A 22,857-nucleotide genomic window follows, 5' to 3' on the forward strand; every position below is an offset into this window, starting at 1 on the left:
AGTAAAGTCCCCAGTGTTAAATCAACACTGCTCAGAGTACATATGGTCCCACTCCAGATAGTGTTAAAGTAACACCGAAGCAGAGTTAAAGTTAACACTGAAGCAGTGTTAAAGCTAACGAGATAATTAGGTGATTAACGCAGTGATGATTGATCATTATTGAAGACACCTGATGTTGATAAGCAGAATCACCAAAGGAGAAAACCAACATTTTTAAGCAACCATTATAGTGGTCAATGTTTGCATTAGTTGGACTCTTGACACTTAAATCTTCAATATTAGGTTTTGATTGGCTGCGATTACTGAGTTATAACAGCCAGACAAGCCAAGAGCAAAAGTCATCAGGTGGCTTTGTCTGTGCTTGACATAGTAATCAAGTAGTGACTTGAGAATTTGACGTAGGTTTTACATTCAGTTTACATGAAACTATGATCAAAAGAGCAATCAGTTTTGGCATAATCAGACAGATGATGAAAAAAAAAGTTTGTTATAATTTAGACACACAGACATGAAGAATCAGCGTGAGCATCACAACAACGGTGACCATCAAAAAGCGTGTTGCATCCAATCAGAACTCATCCATGACTCCCATCATGCATTGCGGCATGAATAAATGATTAGAGTTCAGAGTTGATCTGTTTATCTGAATATGCCGTTTGTCACCATTGTTGAGATTCATGGGCTGGTTCTTGATGTCTATGTGTGCCGATGTGAAACACCTCTTTCTTCAACAGATTGTAAAAAAATGTTTTCTAAAAAAGAAAAATAAGAAGTGCTGGATCTTCTGTGGCTTGTCAAAACTATTACAATAAGCAAAAAAAAAAAATGAAGAGATCAGACACTAGGTGATTCATGTCAAACAATGAATATGTTAAAACACAATCATCACCTGATGACATGAGCTTATGTCTGGCTGTTTTAACTCAAACACAGCAACCAAACAAAATCTAGAGTTAAAGATTTAAGGGTCAAGAGGCCAACTAATGCAAACATTGACCACTATAATGGTTGCTTAAAAATGTTGTTTTTCTCCTTTGGTGATTCTGCTTATTAACATCAGGTGTCTTCAATAATGATCAATCATCACTTTGTTAATCACCTAATTATCTCGTTAACTTTAACACTGCTTCAGTGTTACTTTAACACTATCTGGGAGTGGGACCATATGTACTCTGAGCAGTGTTGATTTAACACTGGGGACTTTACTGTGCCCTTTAAAAGAAATGTAAATGTATTTATTTATGTATTACATTTAAATATGTAATCTTATATATTAATTGCAATACCATTCACACACCTGCTCTATAAATGTATTCCTTTAACAGTTTCAACAGAAAAAAAAGTACATCCTTGACTTCTTGATTTCAGCATCTACAACTAGATTCTACACCTGCTTTACTCTTGAGTTATTTGTTTTTTGTTTAGTATGATGTGTAAAGCTCCCATACATGCTGTCGGCACTACAGTTAGGGGAAACGGAGAGATAAAGTGATGTGTGTACACGTAAATAAACAGGCCAGACTTGTGTTGCTCAGCTGCGACGAGGTCATTGACTCCGTCTGAAATATACCCAGCTTCTCTGCGCTCTCTTATTCTGTTTGCTTCAGGCTATGTTTGAATGAGTGTGCGCGTTTCTCTGATCCGAGCACCCACTGGCGCATGTGTCCACTGGCTGGTGTGTATTTACTTGTATGTGTTTGCTTGTTTCGCCTCTCAGGGGAGGCAGACCTCAGCTGCAGGGGATTCTGGGTATGTATACTAAAAGGAGGTCACAGACATTCATATGAGTCTGTGAGTGGGTGTATAGACTAAAAACACACAGATATTTTACAGCTGTTGGAAAATTCAGGGAAACAGCTACATGTCATGTTCGTTTGCGTGAATCATTTGTTTCTTAAAGCTATCCTGACATTGTGGAAATGCTCTGAGACAGGCGATACATTTGCAGCGGGACGATGAACCGTGTTTAGCTTCAAACTGCCTTTTTCTAACGCATTTACCAATGGGTCCTTTGGCTATTCATACATGTTGATGTTGACTCCGAGTCTCCGCTGAGTCACTCTCAGGGCTCTGAGGAGCTACTTGAGATTATATCAGGCAGGAAATGTGCATCCTTTTTTGCATGAGCAAAAAAGTGCAAGTCAAAGCCATTTGTGCAGCTTCATAAGAACACAACAGACTAGTTTGGTCTATGACCTGGCCACAGTGTTGTTGAGAAAACTTAAAAATTCAACTTTATGCATTCAGATTTTTAGGTTCTTTAAAAAGCCACTACGTAAGTTCTGTCAACATAAATTTGTTCATTCGCTACATGCAAAAACCTAATTTAGCCAATTCATTCAAAGAAGAACCACAGATGGGTCATTCCGTGTCAAATCAACCAAATTTCAAAAACTTTCCTGGCTCAAATGTTTGATTTTGCTAATATTTTTTTTCTGAAGAAAGACAGACATGCATAGTGATGAAAGCCAAAATATTACATGCCATGGATAATTATTAACTGAGTAATTAACCATTTTGTAGAGGGAGATTCTGAGATTCAGAGGCAAAATACAGGGGGTTAAAAATGACTTCAGAAAGATGGCAGCATCATAATGTTATTTTTACACAGAAATTGGTAGATCTGTTAGTAAATCTCTGTTACAATATGTGCCAGTGGTACTCATTTAGAATAGAGTTTGTTTTTCCAAAGTTTGCATGTCTGTAAATCTAAAAGTATTAAGGATATCTTAAATGTCTTTTAGATATTAGATCTTAACAAACTTTCCTTTTGACATATTAATTTTTAAGTCCCTGTATGTTTCAGTTCCAGAGATATTAGAATTTGAACATGGCTCCAAGATTAAATTGTTAAAATTTAAAAAAAAAAAAAAAAAAAGTTCAAAAACCAAATGTGGGTCACTTTGCAAAAATACAATACTTCTTTTCTTTTAAAGAGGAATGTCTGAAGAACAAATTATGTTGAAACTAGATATGTATCTTGTTTTCTTCTGTCAAAACAACTGCGATAAACGTATCTGTCTGATTTCCATAAATATCCATTTTCCAAAATTTGTGTGCCTAAAATTGAAGAATTATTAAAGATATGCAATGTGATTTTAGTTCTTAATAAACTTTTCTTTCGGAATCTTAATTTTCAAGTCCCAGAGATACTGCAATCTCAATGATGCTCCATGTCCAGATTGTTGAATATTACCTATTTTCAGTGGCTGAAAATCAAATGTTGATCACTTTGTATACAGCAGATACTTATTTTATTAAAAAAAAAAAAAAAACAATGTTTGAAGAATAAATGAGGAAATTAGAATTGTGTCTTGTTTCCCTGTTTCAAAACAATGTGCATAGAACATACCTGTCTGAGTTTTAAAAATGCACTGATGGTCAGTAAATCTCCATCCATGACATTTAATATTTTGGCTTTTATCACTGTACATGTTTCTTCAGTGGGAAAAAATGAGCAAAATCAAAAATTTGAGCCAGCGACCTTTGGTTAAGTTGACACGGAAATACCTTTTTCAGCAAATTTTTAATTAGTAACACAGTAAACAGATTCACAATTGGTGTAGAAAAAAATTTCACTCAGAAATGGTACAATTCATGAATCATTACAAAGAAACACATTGAAGTAAATGTAAAATGTTAAAGTAGAAAGTAGTTAGATTTAGTTATTTAAGCTCGCAATTCTGACTTTTTCTCAGAATTCTGACATATAAACTTGCAATTGCGAGTTATAAAGTCAGAATTGTGAGATATAAACTAATAGTTCTACTTTTTTCCCCAGATTTGTATGATATAAGTTTGTATGATATAAGTTTGCTTGATATAAACTCCCAATTGCAAATTGAGATTTAAAATAAACTTTGACTTTTTTACTCACAAATGCGAAGTTGTATTTCACAATTCTGACTTTTTTCTTGCAATTGCAAGTTTATATTACAATTAAAAAGACAAAAAAAAAAGAGTTGTGGGATAAAAAGTCACAATTACCTTTTTTTATTTTTTATTCAGTGGCGGAAACGGGCTTCCAGCATTTGTGACTCAAAAAGTCCCATAAACTGCTTTTTTTTTTACACTGCAGTTATGTCTGAATTTAACTGCTTGTCACAATTGTGCATATGTTTGTTTGCTATTGTGCACAGGATGACACAACAACAAGCATTTATCCGCAACATGCAATGATACATTTGTAACACTTTCACATGCAGTGCAATAATAATAAATGTTAGGCTCATAATATGCAGACGGCGTCTTATTGTTCTGTGTTAGAAAAACCCCTCCAAGAGATTCTCAGATTGTATGATTTGTGTTTACAGATAACCTTCCCGGCCAATGCGAGCTATAAGATTCCTCCAGACAACTCTGCATTCGGTCTTTGTACCATTCACGCTTCATTTCCCAGCACATTTTTTATAAATATGTCATGTGAGAAAAATTAATGTCAGCCCAGAGGGAGTAACATGTCGAGAGTTATCTTATGATTCCACAGAGCTGGAAAAAAGGCTTTTGGCTGCGTTTTAAGCTGTGAGAAGTGCGTACGCACTGCTTTTAAATGCAGGATTGGAATTCAGATTGGTGATTTAAAGATGAAAAGTTAAATATCGACTGCCAGCCCTGAAAGCCGGAGCTATTAAACATAAATGCAAGATAACAGCTGATTCATATTCCCTTTGATGAAGCTTGTTGTAGGGAGATGTGTTGCTGATTTTAATTTCTGATGCTAATCAATAAGAAAAGCCTCTAAATGCATTATTGAACCAGACTGAGTTGGATTTACTGAAAGGGAAACAAAAAATCGTATGTATGGTTTGTGTTGGTTGATATTAAATGGGTACATCTGACCTAGAAATATATGGCCAAAGAGTAAAATATTTCAGCATCAATTATTTCTTGTCATAGTGTGAGATATATTTGCATAGCTGCTTAGCTGCTCTTTGAATAGTATATTTTATGATTTTTTTTTTTTAAAGAATATCTATATATGTGACCCTGGACCACAAAACCAGTCATAAGGGTACATTTTTGGATTTATACATCAAAAAAAGCTGAATAAATAAGCTTTTCATTTATGTACAAGATTTTTGGTCAAGATACAACTATTTAAAAATCTGGAATCTGAGGGTGCAAAAAAATATATATATATATTGAGAAAATCACCTTTAAAGTTGTCCAAATGAAGTTCTTAGAAATGTATACTACTAATCAAAAATTACGTTTTAATATATTTATGCTAGGAATATACAAAATATCTTCATTAAAACATGATCTTTAGTTATTATCCTAATGATTTTTGGCATAAAAGTAAAATCGACAATACAGTGTATTGTTGACTATTGCTACAAATATGTGCTACTTAGCCGTGTTTGGTGGTCCAGGGTCACATATTATCTGTATTTTTACATATACGCACATTATTTTATCTTTCCTTATCAACCTTTTTGATGATTTAGAAAAAAAAATGTAAGGGTTAGTAATTACTTTTCATCCTGTGGATTCAGACTGATGAAGTACTTCCATTTGTCTTGTTCTTGTTCATTTGTTTGCTCAGTCTGAGCCTGGGTCCCTCAACAATTTTGACTGGCAAGAAAGAATTTGTTAAAGATTAAATAGTTTGCAAACTTCAGAAAATATGAGCATTTATAGCATCACTTTCCTCCAGGCTGCGCTGTAATTAAGCCGTGTTTGATGGAAACTCCGAATTATGCTGGTTAGCTGCACTGTTGTGTGCTTTGCCTGTGCAATACATTACAGTTTAATGGGTGCCATTTGAGAATGAGTACCTCTCCACACTAGAGTAATTTCCAATCAGAGCATTTTCTCTCCAGCTCTCTCAACCACTCCTCTGACTACCCCCTCTCTCTCTCTCGCAGTCTATACATTACAAGCCCTATCATGACCGGCGTTAATCATGTGATGGGTATGAGACTCAGGTAATTGTCCTTGTAAAAAATCACAGGTGCACATGCATCAGATTGTCAGGTATGACACTCTGTATTCTTGTCACCACAAGGTGAAAACAAGTCAAAAGAACATTCACATGTCTCTTCCTGTTATCCGGCTTGTCGTGTATTTCTTGTTATCACTGAACCGCACCAGTTTACAAATGAGCAAGTGTGAGGATATTATATACTGAACTGTTACAGGAGAATCTCATAGTGAAAGCTTGGATTTAATGTACATACATAAAAAATAAATAATCCAAACCAAATAATAATTCGTTCATTTCCAGAATAAAAAATTCCTGATAATTTACTCACCCTATGTCATTCAAGATGTTCATGTCTTTCTTTCTTCAATCAAAAAGAAATGATTTAGTCTAGGATCTAGGATTTTTCTCAATATAGTGGACTTTAATGGGGATCAACAGGTTGAAGGTCCAAATTGCAGTTTCAATGCAGCTTCAAAGGGCTCTACACGATCCCAGTCGAGGAATAAAGATCTTATCTAGAGAAATGATCATCATTTTTTAAAAAGAAATGAAAATGTATATACTTTTTAACCACAAATGCTCATTTTGCACTAGCTGGACTTCACGCATTACACAATCACGTTGGTAAGTACTAACCGAGTGTTTACAAAGCGAACATGCAAAGAAAGTCAAACGTCCTCTACAAAAAAAAAACAATGTTGGGCGATTTTGAAAATGGAGGAGAAAATGAGTTTTTCGCCTTACCCGTCCTTTTTAAACCGAAGTACACAGACAAAGAACTAACCACTACACTCTTAAAAATAAAGGTGCTTCACTATGCCATAGAAGAACCTTTGTTCTCTAAATGGTTCCATAAAGAACCTTAAACATCTGAAGAACCTTTCTGTTTCACAAAAGGTTCTTTGTGGCGAAAGAAGGTTCTTCAGATTATAAAAAAGGTAAGAAAGAGATGGTTCTTTAAAGAACCTTTGACTGAATGGTTCTTGGTGGACCCAAAAATGGTTCTTAAGGCATTGCTTGAAGAACCTTTCAAAGCACCTTTATTTTTAAGAGTGTAGGGCTGTGAAATCGACGTGTGACAACACCGGTAATACCGGTATCACCGTGGGGGGTAGTCGTTTGAGATATAAACTCGCAGTTGTGAGGAAAAAAGTCAGAAATGTGAGGTACAAATTCACATTTAAGTCAAAGTTCATATCTCGCAATTCCGACTTTCTAAGAACTGCGAGTTTAAATCTCACTATTCTGAGTTTTTTTTTTCACCAGTGTGAGTTTATATACTTTATAAGTTACTTTATAATAGTTTATAGACTTTATAACTCGCAAATGCGAGTTGTATCATGCAATTCTGAGAAAAAACTCTGCAAGATGTAAACTCACAAAAAAAGTTAAAAAGTACGAAAAAAAAGACGAAACAGGCTCCCATAAGAATATGAATCATTTGAAGCTACATAAAAACCTGACAATCAGAATTCCCCCAAATGTTGTCCTGACTAGTCAAAGTTGTCAGTTGTATGAATAAGTAATAAACTGAACAATGCTGCTGAAATATTGAGGGTTTCTGATATCCCAAATGCATTGCAGCATGAATAAGTTATGCAGATATTGTTATATGATTATCATTTAGCTGTTGACTTTAGTTTAAACATTTGTAGTCATTTTGTCATTGTTTGTTATTTAAAAAAATAATAATAATAATAATAAACCATCTCTAAAAAATACTGAGTGGTTAAAGAATTCATTCACTTGATTTTTTCATTCACTTGAAATTTCCTGATAATTTACTCACCCCCATGTCTTTCAAGATGTTCATATCTTTCTTCAATCGAAAAGAAATGAAGGTTTTTGAGGAAAACAATCCAGGATTTTTCTCCATATTGTGGACTTCAATGGGGATCAACAGGTTGAAGGTCTAAATTGCAGTTTCAATGCAGCTTCAAATCCTAGCCGAGGAATAAAGATCTTATCTAATGAAACAATCATGCACTTTCTAAAAAGAAATCAAAATGTATATACTTTTTAACCACAAATGCTCATTTCGCACTAGCTGGACTTTACGGAATTTTTTGCATTACGTAATCACGTTGGTAAGGTCACGTGTAAACATGCAAAGACAGTCAAACGTCCTTTACAAAAAAAGGTAATACAACGATGTTGGACGATTTTGAAGTTGGAGGAGAAAATGATATGAGTTTTTCACCCTACCCTACCTTTTTGAACCGAAGTACACAGACGAAGAGCTAACCATACACGTGGCCTTTTCAACACTTTTGTGGTTAAAAAGTATATACATTTTTAAACATTTTTAACTTGGTAAAAAAACGTAAATATTGTGCCTTTAAACCTTTATTCCTTGGCGGAGACTGTGTAAAAACCCTTTATAGCAGCATTGAAACCGCAATTTGGACCTCCAATCCGTTGATCCCCATTGAAGTCCACTATATGGAGAAAAATCCAGGAATTTTTTCCTTAAAAACCTTAATTTCTTTTCGACTAAAGAAAGAAATAATCATTGTGGATGACAAGGGGGTGAGCAAATTATCAGGAAATTTTCATTCTGGACGTGAACAAATCCTTTAACTGGAATAAAAAATGACAACTAGCCTCAGTCTTTCTTTTGAGGTTGGCTATTAATAATAATGAATTCTAATGTTTTATACTCTCTTTATTTGTTGCTATCTATATCCACATGCAATAATGAATGCCATGTAGGCAGCGAGAGGAACAAAGTTGCTTCGAATAAAGTGTGTCAGAGCTGTTTTAATTACTCTGAACCCTTTGCCCTAGTGCTCCATTCCACACTCCTTCATTACCGTGCTTTTAATTAGCCTTTGACTCACCAAAAACACTAAAGCATTGATTCTCTTAAAGGTAATCTCTATGTGCGCTACTGTAATGACCTCGGGTCTAGAAAGGCCTGATGGGAGAATGAACAGAGTTACACTGATTGATGTGACCCACCTCCAACATAACCTCAGGGGAGAAAAAGAGAGAGAAAAAGTGAAAGAGAAACAAGAAGAAAGTTCATTTTACTAGTATTCCATTTTTGGTAACACTTTATTTTATGGTCTCTTAACTAGTTGCTTACTAGTATGCATATTACTAGCATATTTGCCATTTATTAGTACTAATTAAGTACATATTAATGCCTTATTCTACATTACCTTATTCTACATCCCTAATCCCACCCAATACCTAAATTTAACAACTACATTACTAACTAATAATAAGATACTTAAATTAGAAATGTATTGAGGGAAAAGTCGTAGTAAATAGTGAAAGAGTGTTACCTAGTCTAAAGTGTTACTATGTTTTTTTAACTTTACTTACCTTAAAGGAATAATTCACCAGAAATGTACTCACCCTCAGGCCATGCAAGTGAATGGGTGCCGTCAGAATGAGAGTCCAAACAGCTGATAAAACATCCATCAATTAAAGCCTTGTAATGTTAAAAGCTGTGTGTTTGCAAGCTAATTCACATTTTAAAAGACGTTTTAAAATTAGCTTACAGCTAAAACAAAAGTCCTCTATCGATAATATTGCTTTCTTCAGTAAAAAAAAAAAAAGTTATTTTGTCTGAATCAGGAAAAAAATTCACAGATCAAGCAATGTTTACAAGTGAAAACAAAGTGGAACACAAAGACATTTATCTCAGTGTTTTTTGTCCATGCAATGGAAGTCCAATGTCTGGACAAAGACAGTTTCTTTTTTAGGGTGGAATATCCCTTTAACTCACAAAAACTCAGCAAACAGATGTACCTCTGCCCGTACTCTCTCACACACATACATCCACGCAGGTGATGGAGTAGTGATTACCTGTAGCTAACAGAAACATGGTGTGAATGAGTTTAGCCTCAGCAGCAGGGCTGGAATGGCCATTTGTCCTCTAAGAAATTCAGCATTACGCTAGCTCGCAGTCCGGAGGCGTCATTACCCCACACTCATTCTGAGCACAGATGGTGCCAGTGCAGGATGGTTTAATGTCCACCTGTCTGATGGTTGTGCAAAAAGCTACCTTTCTGGCCTCACTCTTGATCTCTCACCGTCACACACATACAGAATAAACCAGCAAACACAGCCACACACATATACGTCTGCTGCCACAGGATGTAAAAAGCATTAAATCCCAATGAAAGACTCCTTGCGGTACGTAAACCTATTATTAGCTTCCATTAGACTCACCTCAAGTCATTACAGTCAAACTCAATGAGATGCCGTGCGAGGAAATAGACCTTTCTGTGTCACATTGTTTGTGATTTGAGCCAGTGACGTGCACATAAAACAGATATACTGAACAGCTTTTTATTGTCACTGAATAAATGTGCTCTGTAAATGTTCTTTGCAGTCTGATTTATCTCTGAGCAGCTGCAAGATTCATAACAGAAGCAGTTATGGGCAAAGAGAGTTTTAAGGACTAGTTGTTTAGCTCACGATACTAAAATGTGGTAAGGCATTAAACATATGCCAAACATTGGGACAATCAGTCGCAAATCAACTAAACATTTCATCCAGAGTAAGTTGCAAAGAATTTTGAGTCGGGGCCCTGCCCACAAGCAGTGATGTCATGCACAAACCAGTGTGATCAGTGACCTCCAATAGATCAATATCCAATATAATTACAACTAAAACTGGAAGATAGGGCAGGACATATCCAGCAGTCCCGCCCCCTTTTTAAAATAGCCAATAGTGTTTCGTTTATATATCACAGCTTGTGCTAGAGCCCACAAGCAGTGATGTCATGCACAAGCAAGTGTGATCAGTGACCTCCAATATATCAATATCCAATATAATTTCAACTAAAGCCAGAAGATTCGGGCAGGACATATCCAGCAGTCCCGCCCCCTTTTAAAATAGCGTTTCGTTTATATCACAGCTTGGGCTAGAGCTGTTGAGCTTAGTGAAGCCGCATTTGACAGCGTATGACAGCCACAATCTCACTCATATCGCTATAAAATTGTATTTTTTATATTTTATGTTTAATAAATAAACATTTTTTTTCTTAAATATATACATACAAGTATATTTATATACATACATAACAAATATTCACAGTACACACATATTTATATTATGTAAACGAAAACTTTAATTTTGAATGTGATTTATCGCAATTAATCGTCTGATAGCGGTACTTTTGTATTCGATTTTTTTATTTTAATCTATTTAGAAAGCATTATTATGTCTTTTCTGTAAGCCACTGAGTTCATTTTTTCTGTTTCATATTCCTATTTATGTTGTATATTTTATCTTTATTTAGATTTTTATTTTATTTTTTTCATTTAGAAAGTGACATTATTTTTTTTTTTAACTACTGAAATATTTTTTATTTATTTAGTCTAAATAAAATTTTGCATTGTAACCTCTATTACATCATGCCTTTTCTCTAAGCCACTGAAATACATGTTTTTTTTATTTTCTTTATACTCATATTTTGTTTTTTATGTGCCAGTGTCATGACCTAACTTCTAAGAAGAGCTTTTTAGGTCAGGCCATGTACAAAAAGGATTGTTCTGGACTTGGGTTCTGGATGTTCTTTCGCTGTTCCTGCTTGAACTCTATTCCTAAAATTAGAGGGCACTCATTGGTTCCTGGGAATTTTGAGTCTGGAACACATTCTACTTTAAGCGCCTAGACGGGTGTTGTTTATGCTGATTCTGAGTTGAATTGCAGTTTCAAATAGATTGACAGTTTAAGCAGTTTGCTGTGTTTAAGGCTTGTTATGCTCTTTAAACTGTCTTCCTCTGCTCACAAACGCTTGTGGCTGAGAAGAAGCTAAAACATTAAATTACCTCCAGGAGGTGAATGTTTTGTCAGAATATCACTGCACATTTTAATGGCTGTTTGTTTGCGAATGTTGTAGTGGTCCACAATTTTTCATTTTGTGTGTCAGCTCGTTTTCTGAACAGTCAAAAACCAAGATGAAAACATTCATCTAAGGGTCTGCTGGGCCAGTACTGGATCAATGAACTATAGCATGGATTTTAAAGCTTTCACTATAGGACAGAGCCATAAAGAACCTATTCCTTATGACAAGCCATTCCCATCTTCATGGAAATCCACACTCTGCAATAATGACTAGGATCGAATTGCTGCTGTATTAGACATCCACCTCCTAAAAAAACACCATGGGGAGCTATTATTCACTCCGACTGAACGAGTATGAGAATCGTATCCAGCCGTATAAGAAATAATTCTGAAATAATAAAATAGTCAATAAGACATTTAAAGCAGTTAACAGAGGTTAAATAGAATCCGAAGGGATTTGTGAAGGCGTTTTGTGGTTTCAGGTTTTCCTGTGAACCTGTGAGATATTATAGAGCTTAAGGAGAGCATGGCAGTAATAGGTCCAGAGTAAGCTGTCATGAATGGCGGTGAGTGTTTTGAGTGTAATCCTGTCAGTGTGTTGGAGTTGATGTTTTAATGTGAGGTCAAAACTAGACGTACGTGTTTTCAAACACACTCAGACAAATGGATGCCTCCTGCTCAAACGTGACGACTGATGACAGCCTAGCAAGGGCAATCATGTCCACCGCTGGCCTAGCACTGTTCGTCTATCTATCTATCTATCTATCTATCTATCTATCTATCTATCTATCTATCTATCTATCTATCTATCTATCTATCTATCTATCTATCTATCTATCTATCTATCTATCTATCTATCTATCTATCTATCATCTATCTATCTATCTATCGTTCAGCCGTTCTATCTATCGTTCTGTCTATCTATCTTTCTGTCATTCAGCCAGTCTATCTATCTATCTATCTATCTATCTATCTATCTATCTATCTATCTATCTATCTATCTATCTATCTATCTATCTATCTATCTATCTATCTATCTATCGTTCAATCGTTCTATCTATCGTTCTATATATTGTTCTATCTATCTATCTATCTATCTATCTATCTATCTATCTATCTATCTATCTATCTATCTATCTATCTATCTATCTATCTATCTATCTATCTATCTATTGTTATATCTCTATCTATCGTTATATCTATCTTTCTATCATTCTATCTACCGTTCTGTCACTTTATCTATCTATCTATCTATCTATCTATCTATCTATCTATCTATCTATCTATCTATCTATCTATCTATCTATCTATCTAGCTATCTATCTATCTTTCTTTCTTGCGTTCTATCATTCAATCGTTCTTGCATTCTATATATCGTTCTGTCCATCTATCTATCTATCTATCTATCTATCTATCTATCTATCTATCTATCTATCTATCTATCTATCTATCTATCTATCTATCTATCTATCTATCTATCTATCGTTCTATATGTCGTTCTGTCTATCTATCTGTCTGTCTGTCTGTCTGTCTGTCTGTCTGTCTGTCTGTCTGTCTATCTATCTATCTATCTATCGTTATATCTATCTGTCTATCTATATATTGTTATATCTATCTTTATATCTATCTATCTGTCTGTCTGTCTGTCTGTCTGTCTGTCTGTCTATTGTTCAATCGTTCTATCATCCTATCTATCATTCTGTCTATCTTTCTATCATTCTATGTATACATGTATCTATCTATTGTTCTATCATTCTTTCGTTCTATCTATCGTTTTATCTGATATATCTGAAATTTAATACATCTCCAATATAAACCAAAATATTATCTCAGCCAGTACCCCAAATGGGGTACTGATAAATTGTACATCCCAATAATTTATGTTAACTTTCAAAATGCTGGGAATGGGGCACCTCCTCCTCTTTCATCTGCTTCATGTTTTCGCTTCAGTCAGTATGGTGCAATTTCTCTCGCATGTCCTCGCGTGAGCTCTGGTGTAATTGAGGGATGTGGAAGCAGACGGGTGGACAGCTGTCAAGGGAAGATAAAGAGGGTTTCGTCGGGTGTTGGGGAAAGGGGAACATCTGATGGAGGGCCTCGCTGCAGCAACCCCACTGGCTGAATTACCTGGCCGCTTTATAATTGTGTGAGAGGGGAGCTTCCAACAGCTCTGTCATTACTCAACCGGCCTGGCCCGGCCCAGCGAGGGAGCTGCCTGCCTCCATTCCTCCCTCTTGCTTTTTTCCCCGTCCTGCACTTCTGTCCTCCTCTTGTTCTTTCCCGTCTTGGGATTGGCGCGGAGCTGTGAGCCCACTGTTTGAGGGGGAAACCATTACCTCTCATCAATCCCCCAGCTTTCCTCAGGGTGCTCTCTATTGTTATGGTGACCCACAAGTAGCTTTTTGCGCATTCTGATCTTTTTCCTTTCTTTTTTTGTCACAATGGGGTCCACTTTGCCGCAGTGCAAATCATGTAGCTGTAGATATCCTGCAAAGTGTGTGTGTGTTAAAGGGCAGGGAGCATGATAATGACTGTGAGGACTTCATAATTGCACTGTCTCAAGGCCTTTTATCAAGAATGAGTCTTGCCTATTTAGTCACATCAATGCCATACCGTACTATATGTCTCCACTTTGTATAAAGCACGACGGCACCCACACCTTCCTGAGCTCCCCATAAAAGCCCTTGCTTACATCACCACAGGGTAAAAGGCTTGTCATTTAGATAAGATAATCAACATGCTTCAAGGGCAATTTGCAACGCAGAGAAAAGAAAGAATACATGGTAATTACACAGAAAACCTAGCAGTAAGAGTCTGTAGAAGAGCCTATAATTTTCTCTTTAGAGGCTTTTTACAAGGACCATTTGCTCTAATGCTTTTTTAACTGATGACTTTGGAAGTTAATCTAATTAAGGAGCTGAGGCTTTTTTTTTTTTTAGTTTTGATTGCCTTTTTTACTCTCGTGGATTTAAGTAAATATGTCTAAAACACACACCGAAAAACTCTGAAACACCTTTTCTGTGTGCAGAAAATTATCTTGATTTTTTGTGGAAAATATGTTCAGAGTTTTTTTTTTTTTGTTTTTTTTGTTTTGAAAGAATTAATATGTCTGTCTGTCTTTTTTTTTTTCTTTCTCTCTCATTTTTGATCACTGAAAAGAAGCTGAATCTTATTGATAATTAATGACTGATGATCATCAAAGGGTAAAAAGTGGAAAAGCACAAGGTTTCTGAACAGAATATGAATGAAATCAGTTGTATATATGACCAGTTTAGTTGAGTTTATTCAATGTTTTTATGTAGTATTTTAATGTGACATTAAAACATTTAGCTGAACTTAACTTTTTAACTCTGGGTTTGATTGAAGTCAACTTAATACTGTTTTTGTATATATCATTTTTCCACAGAAGTTAGTAGGTGGTTAGTGTGAGATCAAATAATAATTATTTGTAATAAAACCCTGAAAATCATAATTAAAGCTGAAACCATTTTTTACTCATGCATAATCTGCATACAAATATAAATCACTAGGATTCTCTAATGTAAATTAAACTGAAAATACGATATATAATATAATTATTTTTGCTGGTGTTTATTTTGTCAGCCATTTTTTTATTTAGTTTAAGTCTAAGTCTTTTAAATTAGTCTTAGTCCTGTGTCGAATGTACTTTTTAGTTATCATATTTAGTCAACCTTGTCATGTTTTAGTCGACTAAATGTCAGAGCATTTTAGTCATGCTGTATAATGGTTAAACTGATACAAATTATTCATGCTCAAAATTATAATTGAAAATATTTTTTTTTTTATCGCACTTATAAGCATATAATACCAATAAGCAGAAATCAATAGAGTGTCGACTTACACGCATGGTTTATTTTACCTCATACCTCATATTTTACCTAACTTTGCATTTTACCCGATTTATTATAGGCTATTTAACATATACATTAATATCAAAGAGTTATAAACTCTTTCTGTCTACATCAAGAAAACTGGCAAAACAAACTAAAAATATTATAACCATTAAATTCCTACTAGTGATTTCAATAATTCCAAACTGCAATAATGTTTCTCTGTTAAAACAACAAACAATAGTCGAGATTCCATGACAGGACACTTTCATTTAAAGGAGTCATCGGATGTCCATTTTCCACAAGTTCATATGATTCTTTAGGGTCTTAATGAAAAGTCTCTAATATACTTTGGTTAAAAATTCTCAATAGTAGTGTAAAAAAACACCCTTTTACCTTGACAAAATCAGCTCTGCAAAGTTTCAGCTCATTTTAAGACATGGCCCCTTTAAATGCCACTGAGCTCTGCTCGCCCCGCCCCTCTCTAGGATTATGTTTACTTTAGCAGCGTTTAGCTGCATTTAGCCGCGTTTATCGGCAAAACTTGCCAACAAGCACATTATTAAGAAAGGCCATTTGCAAAGATGCATAAAAAACCCTTATACTCACTTCTGCTGTGGGTGAAGCTGCATCAAGAACGAATCGCATGAAGATAGATGCATATGTAAATCGAGATTGGAGCTTTCCATTTAAAAACAAAAGTAACGTTAAAGTTACAGCTTCCAATGATTTATAGCTCTAATTTGTATAACTGAAACCGACAGAGTATTTTTAGTGTCTTTTGCACTGATCTTAAAAAAAGTAGGTTGGTCACGCCGGCGTGACCGTCGGCCCCAGAGGGTTAAGGACTGCATGAAATCTGCCATTTGTAGTATCCCAGTCAAAAATGAACTTGTTCACTTAGGTATCACAATTACCAAGGACCAACAAAAAAGGACAAAAAATTAGAGAAATATCATTTAAAATAATTCACAAGTTTTACCCGTCTAATGATCATATTGTTAAAAAATAAAAATAAAAAAGATATTGATGTAATGTTCACTTTTTGTTCTGTGAATATTGAAACAGTTACCCATCTGTTTTGGCACTGCCCCTTTGTCCAAAGTTTCTGGTCTGACATTTGTCATTTTATTGCAGAAAAAATTTAGAAAGATTTCAAGTTATTTTGGAAGGATGTTCTTTTTGGCCTTTATGACCTCAACAGAACTAAGACTATGCCTAATGAAACTTTCATTATTAATCTCATTATTCTTTTGGCAAAATATTACATTCAGAAATGTAAGTTTGCGCATTCCAAAACATCTTTTATTGCTTTTAACAGTGAGGTCAAGCAATATGTCAACTCGATTAAGCATTCTCTTAATCAAAAGGCAACAAAAACTGTGAATGTTTGTAAACACTTTGATATCTTTTTGTAAATCCGTACTTCCCCTGGCAAAATGTGATGATGTGAGTCTTTTATTTATGTTTTATGTTAAAACACCTGCAATGTTGGAAACTGCACAATTTGTTATTTTTATAATGGAGATTAACATTCATGTAACTTGTGCAATTGATGAATAAAGTATAAAAAAAACCTGATTTTAAAAAGGGGTTATTACTTTTAAAGATTAAAAAAATACCACTGGGTGGATTTTTATCATTGTAGGGTGGTTGTGTACACAAACTACACAAACTATGCGAGATTGAAAAAAAAAAGCAAAAATGTATCTTTTTAACAGAGAAGCTCTGATTTGGGATTTAAACTCTTGATATCTGGCAACCACACACACAGCTTGCGTAGTAAAGTCACAGATGTTTATTGACCTTATTGATGTCTTGTCATGGTCTTGTTTCAGTCTTAGGAAAAAAAGCTTGTCAACAAACATTTTTTGTCATAGTTTTCATTAACAAAATGAACACTACTTTTTGCAGCCTAAATTTTTTGTCAGATTTTAGGTGAGACTGAAGGTTCAAATCAAACTTTCCCGACTGACTGCATTCATGGTTGTCAATTTTCTACATGCACAGGCTTCTGCAAATTCTTTTTCGTCTTCCATTGTTGACCTCCTAAATGTGTACTTGTCCCTGATTTGCTTGTGTCTCTGCTGCACGTTGCTGAAATCTGTATTCTGATGCATGTGAGGAATATGTATGCAGTCAAACTGAAATATGTGCATCTTTATTAAGTGTCAAAGGTGAAATATCTCATATGTGCCACTGATGTATGTGTGTATCTTTCTGCATCTACAGAGGGAGGAACATGTGAGGTCATAGCAGCACACCGATGTTGCAACAAGAACCGCATTGAGGAGCGTTCCCAGACGGTCAAGTGCTCGTGTTTACCGGGAAAAGTGGCCGGCACAACACGGAACAAACCCTCCTGTGTAGACGGTAAGGAATCCAGATCTGACTTCACAGCATCATCCGTCAAAAATATCACCTTACCTAAAACTTTAAGTGCAAAATCACGATTAAATGCGTTCTAGGCTAATGGTTTGAAAAAACAAAACACCTTTTCCTATTAAAAATCAAATTACAATTCTTTTGACATTTAGGTCTGAGTAAAGTGGACTACAATGAATATGGCATCATAAAATGGATTAAATATAAAGGACATTTTCGTAAAAAGACAAAAACCAAAAGAAAAAAGTAAAAAATGAACCCTGACGCAAAATGCATAAATCACAACCTAACAAAATTGTTGTCCCTTTTTCTTTTTGAAGCTGCAGCAGGTGTAAAGAGTGCTTTGACAATTCCTGTGTGAGGCGTTCGAATATGCAAAAACGAATGCCCATTATAAGTTTAGACAAGCATAATTTGAAATAACAGACTTTCAAAGCTTTCCTCAGATGACATTTCGCTTCAGCTGTCACCTTGACGTGATTTTAGAGGATTTATTCAAATTTGATGCAAATGCCAAGGGGCCCACATGACCTCTCCACTAAATCAAAATAACCCTGTGTTAACATGTAAATAAACAAATATTTAGAAGAAATGTATGTACATATACTTTATGTATGTGTCACGATTAGAGCTCAACCTAATCTTTAAGCCTAAGGCTTAAATGTCCATGGCAGATGCAACATTTTCAAACATGTATGTATGTATGTTTGCATGTATGTATGAATATATCTCACCTGCTTGTATATATATATATATATATATAAATGTAGACATGTGTGTGTCTATAATAAACACACACCTTCAAAAGTGACAGTAAATTAGTATTCCTCTTGAGCTCCTTTCTACCAGAAGAATACGAAACTGTTAAACTTTGAAAGGTCACTTTTTTATGCTACATCACTTTCTCCATTCCTCTGAAGTCTTTTTCAAGCTTGTGATTCCACTCTTTGTCTTTTGAATACTTTCAATACGGTGATTTCACCACCTTGTTCCACAACAGATCGTACTGAATGCCAAACGCTGGGTGGTACGCTGCACTAAAGCTGGAGCTGTGTGCGTCTCTTCGCAGCATACTGATGTGATCTGTGTAACAGCATAAAGAAAGATTCACACTTCATGCCTCTATGCGCGTGTCCTGCAGGGAGGGCCAGGTCCCGCACATCTGCTAGTGTATCGATCAAGCCAGGCAGCTTGTTATGTGGGCAGGTGAGATAAAGAACGAAGTTGACAGACCACTGGGCAGTGATGTGTGAGGGGCTAACTGTCTGGATGCGGTCGCCATCTACATATGGTCGCACATATACCGCATTAAAAAATACAATTGTGTGTCCTTTGTGTGTCACAAGAGTAGTATGTTAAGGTGACTTTTAGAGCATGGTTGTCACAGTATCTTAATCGCAGATGGTATCTTTGGCACAGAATTGCAGTACTGGATGCTCATAGGTAAGGTCAAAGCACCAGTCCAACATTCAAATTCTTACTATATGTGACCCTGGACCACAAAACCAGTCTTAAGTCGCTGGGGTATGTTTGTAGCAATAGCCAAAAATACATTGCATGGGTCAAAATTATTGATTTTTCTTTTATGCCAAAAATCATTAGGAAATTAAGTAAAGATCATGTTCCATGAAGATTTTTTGTAAAATTCCTACTGTAAATGTATCAAAATGTAATTTTTGATTAGTAATATGCATTGTTAAGAACCTAATTTGGACAACTTTAAAGGTGATTTTCTCAGTATTTTAATTTTTTTGCACCCTCAGATTCCAGATTTTCAAATAGATGTATCTCGGCCAAATATTGCCCTATCCTAACAAACCATACATCAATAGAAAGCTTATTTACTAAGCTTTCACATTATTTATACATCTCAGTTTTGTAAAATTTAACCTTATGACTGGTTTTGTGGTCCATGGTCACATATAGTAGGTGAAAAGCAGTATGTGAAATTAGTAGTATGTACAAACTCATAAAACAGTAGATGAGATGAGTAGATTTAGGTAAGTGCATATGCATAGTGTATAAGCTAAGCTATCAGGCTATTTGGATACCTTTATGCTATGCCTGTCGAAAACTAACTAAAACTGTAAAACTAGTAACTACAACAGACATTAACTCTTTCTGCACTAGTGTTTTGAAAAAAAGTTGGCAGCCACCTCCAGGATTTTTGATAATTTTCACAAAATTGTCATGCCCCCCAGAATATTTTGTTGTATGAATATCTGAATATGCAATATGTTAAAAAGAAAGAACAGACCCTCTGCTTTAAAAAAAAATGCATTGCATTATCAACTCTTGAATATGGGTTTCATAAGTTTTATAAAAAAAAATAATAATAATTGAAAATCACGTTTTTGTCAAAGACTACGTCTGAATCAGATTTAGATTGATGAACAAAACATAGATGTTTGTTGATCACTTCCATCCTTACCCCCAAAGCATGCACGGTCCTATACCGCTTCCTCAATTGACATTAACATTTCATTCTGTAACAAAGATGTTTAAAAGGGCCTTTTTTTATTCTGCACCATTTACATGGAATTTGCTGCAGAACAACGTAAAACTTAGTAAATTGATTCCTTTGAGTGTTTTTAAGTCAAAAATGAGATGTTTCGAGTTGGACTCCCTTACATGTCAATGTTTTTAATTGAGATCGCATTGTAAAAATTGGCCTTCAAACTGTTTCCATTTATTTATTTGTTTTTATTTTCAGGGGTTTTTTTGTGTTTCTTTGTATGCATGAAATGTTGTGATGTAACTCAGCTGCCTATCTCGGCCAGGTCTCCCTTGCAAAAGAGATTTTTAATCTCAATGGGCTTTTCCTGGTTAAATAAAGGATATAATAATAAAAATACTCTTTCAGACGATCTGTAATAGTGCCTCCAATAGTATACCAGTGAAAACACGGCAAGCTGGAAAATTCTGTCAATAGCAGGGAAGTATTGTCTTGTAAATGACGGAAAGTTTTGTCAGTGGCAGGGAAGCATTGTCTAATAAATGCTGGTAAATTCCGCCAATGGCGGGGAGGCGGTGTCTCATAATTGGCAGAAATTCCATCAGTGGCGGGAAACGGTGTCTCATCATTGGCGGAAAATTATCTCAATGGCGGAGAAGCATTGTCTCATAAATGACAGAAAATTCTGTCAATGGCGGGAAAGTGTTGTTTCATAAATGGTGGAAAATTCTTTCAATGGCAGAGAAGCGTTATCTCATAAATTACAGAAAATTCTGTCAATGGCTGGAAAGTGTTGTTTTATAAATGGCGGAAAATTCCGTCAATGGCAGAGAAGCGTTGTCTCAAAAATGGCGGAAAATTATGTCAATGGCGGGGAAGTGTTGTCTCATAAATAACGGAAAATCCCATAAATGGTGGGGAAGCATTGTCTCATAATTGACGAAAAATTCCGTTAATGGTGGGGAAGCGTTGTCTTACACTACCGTTCAAAAGTTTGGGGTCAGTACATTTTATTGTTTCTTTCTTTTTTTTTAAGAAATGAATACTTTTATTCACCAAGGATGTTTTAAGTTAATAATTAAAAGTTTATTAAAAGTTAATAATAAATAATTTACATTGTTATAAAATATTTATATTTTGAATAAACACTGTACTTTTTAAACTTGTTATTCATGAAAGAATCCGGAAAAAAAAATAATTACAGGTTCCAAAAAATATTTGGCAGCACAACTGTTGATATTATCCAACATTGATCATTCTAATAATAAATCAGCATATTAGAATGATTTCTGAAGGATCATGTACCACTTAAGACTGGAGTAACAGCAGATAAAAATTCAGCTTTTTATCACAGGAATAAATTCTATTTTAAAGTATGTTAAAATAAAAAAACATTATTTTATATTGTAAAAACATTTTGCAATATTACGTTTTTTTTCTGTATTTTTAATCAAATAAAAATGCAGCCTTGATGAGCATAAGAGACTTCTTTAAAGACTATTACAAGTCTTACTGACCCCAAATTTTAAACGGTAGTGTATAAATATTGGAAAATTCTGTCAATGGCAGGGAAACGTTGTCTCATAAATGACAAAAATTCCGTCAATAGTGGGAAATCTCTGTCTAATAAATATTGGAAAATTCTGTCAATGGCAGGGAAAAGTTGTCTCCTAGATAACGGAAAATTCCGTTAATGGTGGGGAAGCATTGTCTCGTAAATGATGGAAAATTCTGTCAATGACTGGGAAGCGTTGTCTCATAAATATTGGAAAATTCTGTCAATGGCAGAAAATTCCGTCAATGGTGGGGAAGCGTTGTCTCATTAATGATGGAAAAATCTGTCAATCGCAGGGAAAGAGTTAATGGTCATTAAATGTAGTTCAAACAACATATATCAAAACACACTTAAATAAATACCCATTAAAAGCCAGTGGGATCCTTTGAGGTTTTAATGGAGAACTGATTTCGATTTTTTTTTTTTTTTTACAGATCACAGAGTTCCTCTTTAAATTCAGTAGGATATATACCTGCTCAGACGGAGACCTCTCGTTATAAATTTGAATTTGTTTAAACTAGCGATGGATTAGGGCTGTTTCTGAGAAGTTATTGGAACAATGCGGAGGCAGCAGGATTGTGTGATATTGCTCTTATATAGCAGTTCAGTAGACAAGAAGTTAATATTAGGTAGCTTTGATATTGCCAGTTATTTTGTCTGTTTATGCTTAAATGAAAAAACTTCCAAAAGAAGTCAAGCACAACCAACTGTTAAGCACCTCAGAACAACACCTGGTGTTTCGTTCCTGAATTAATTTTAAAAAAATCAGTTTAGTGAGTAAATGAATTCAGTATTCATGAAGACAGTCCATGCTCCTGAATGCCTACTTTCTGACTATATATTAGGCAAAATAGTAAGTGAAAAGTTCTGGTTGACCGAA

General features: G+C 35.0%; 1 protein-coding gene across 2 annotated transcripts in view; it reads left to right on the plus strand.

Moving 5' to 3' along the window:
• The window catches only part of tafa1b (TAFA chemokine like family member 1b), a 246,449-nt gene that overhangs the window by 178,522 nt on the left and 45,070 nt on the right, over nucleotides 1-22,857 (plus strand). For both annotated transcript variants that reach the window (XR_012340790.1, XM_073825686.1), the window contains exon 3: nucleotides 17,815-17,955. Coding sequence is in view for 1 of the 2 variants with exons in the window: in XM_073825686.1 (XP_073681787.1) it covers nucleotides 17,815-17,955 (141 nt within the window). In the remaining variant the exon portion in view is untranslated. The remainder of the gene's footprint in view (nucleotides 1-17,814; nucleotides 17,956-22,857) is intronic.

Source organism: Garra rufa, chromosome 20 (genome assembly GCF_049309525.1).
Source record: "Garra rufa chromosome 20, GarRuf1.0, whole genome shotgun sequence".
In the NCBI taxonomy this organism is placed as follows: Eukaryota; Metazoa; Chordata; class Actinopteri; order Cypriniformes; family Cyprinidae; genus Garra; species Garra rufa.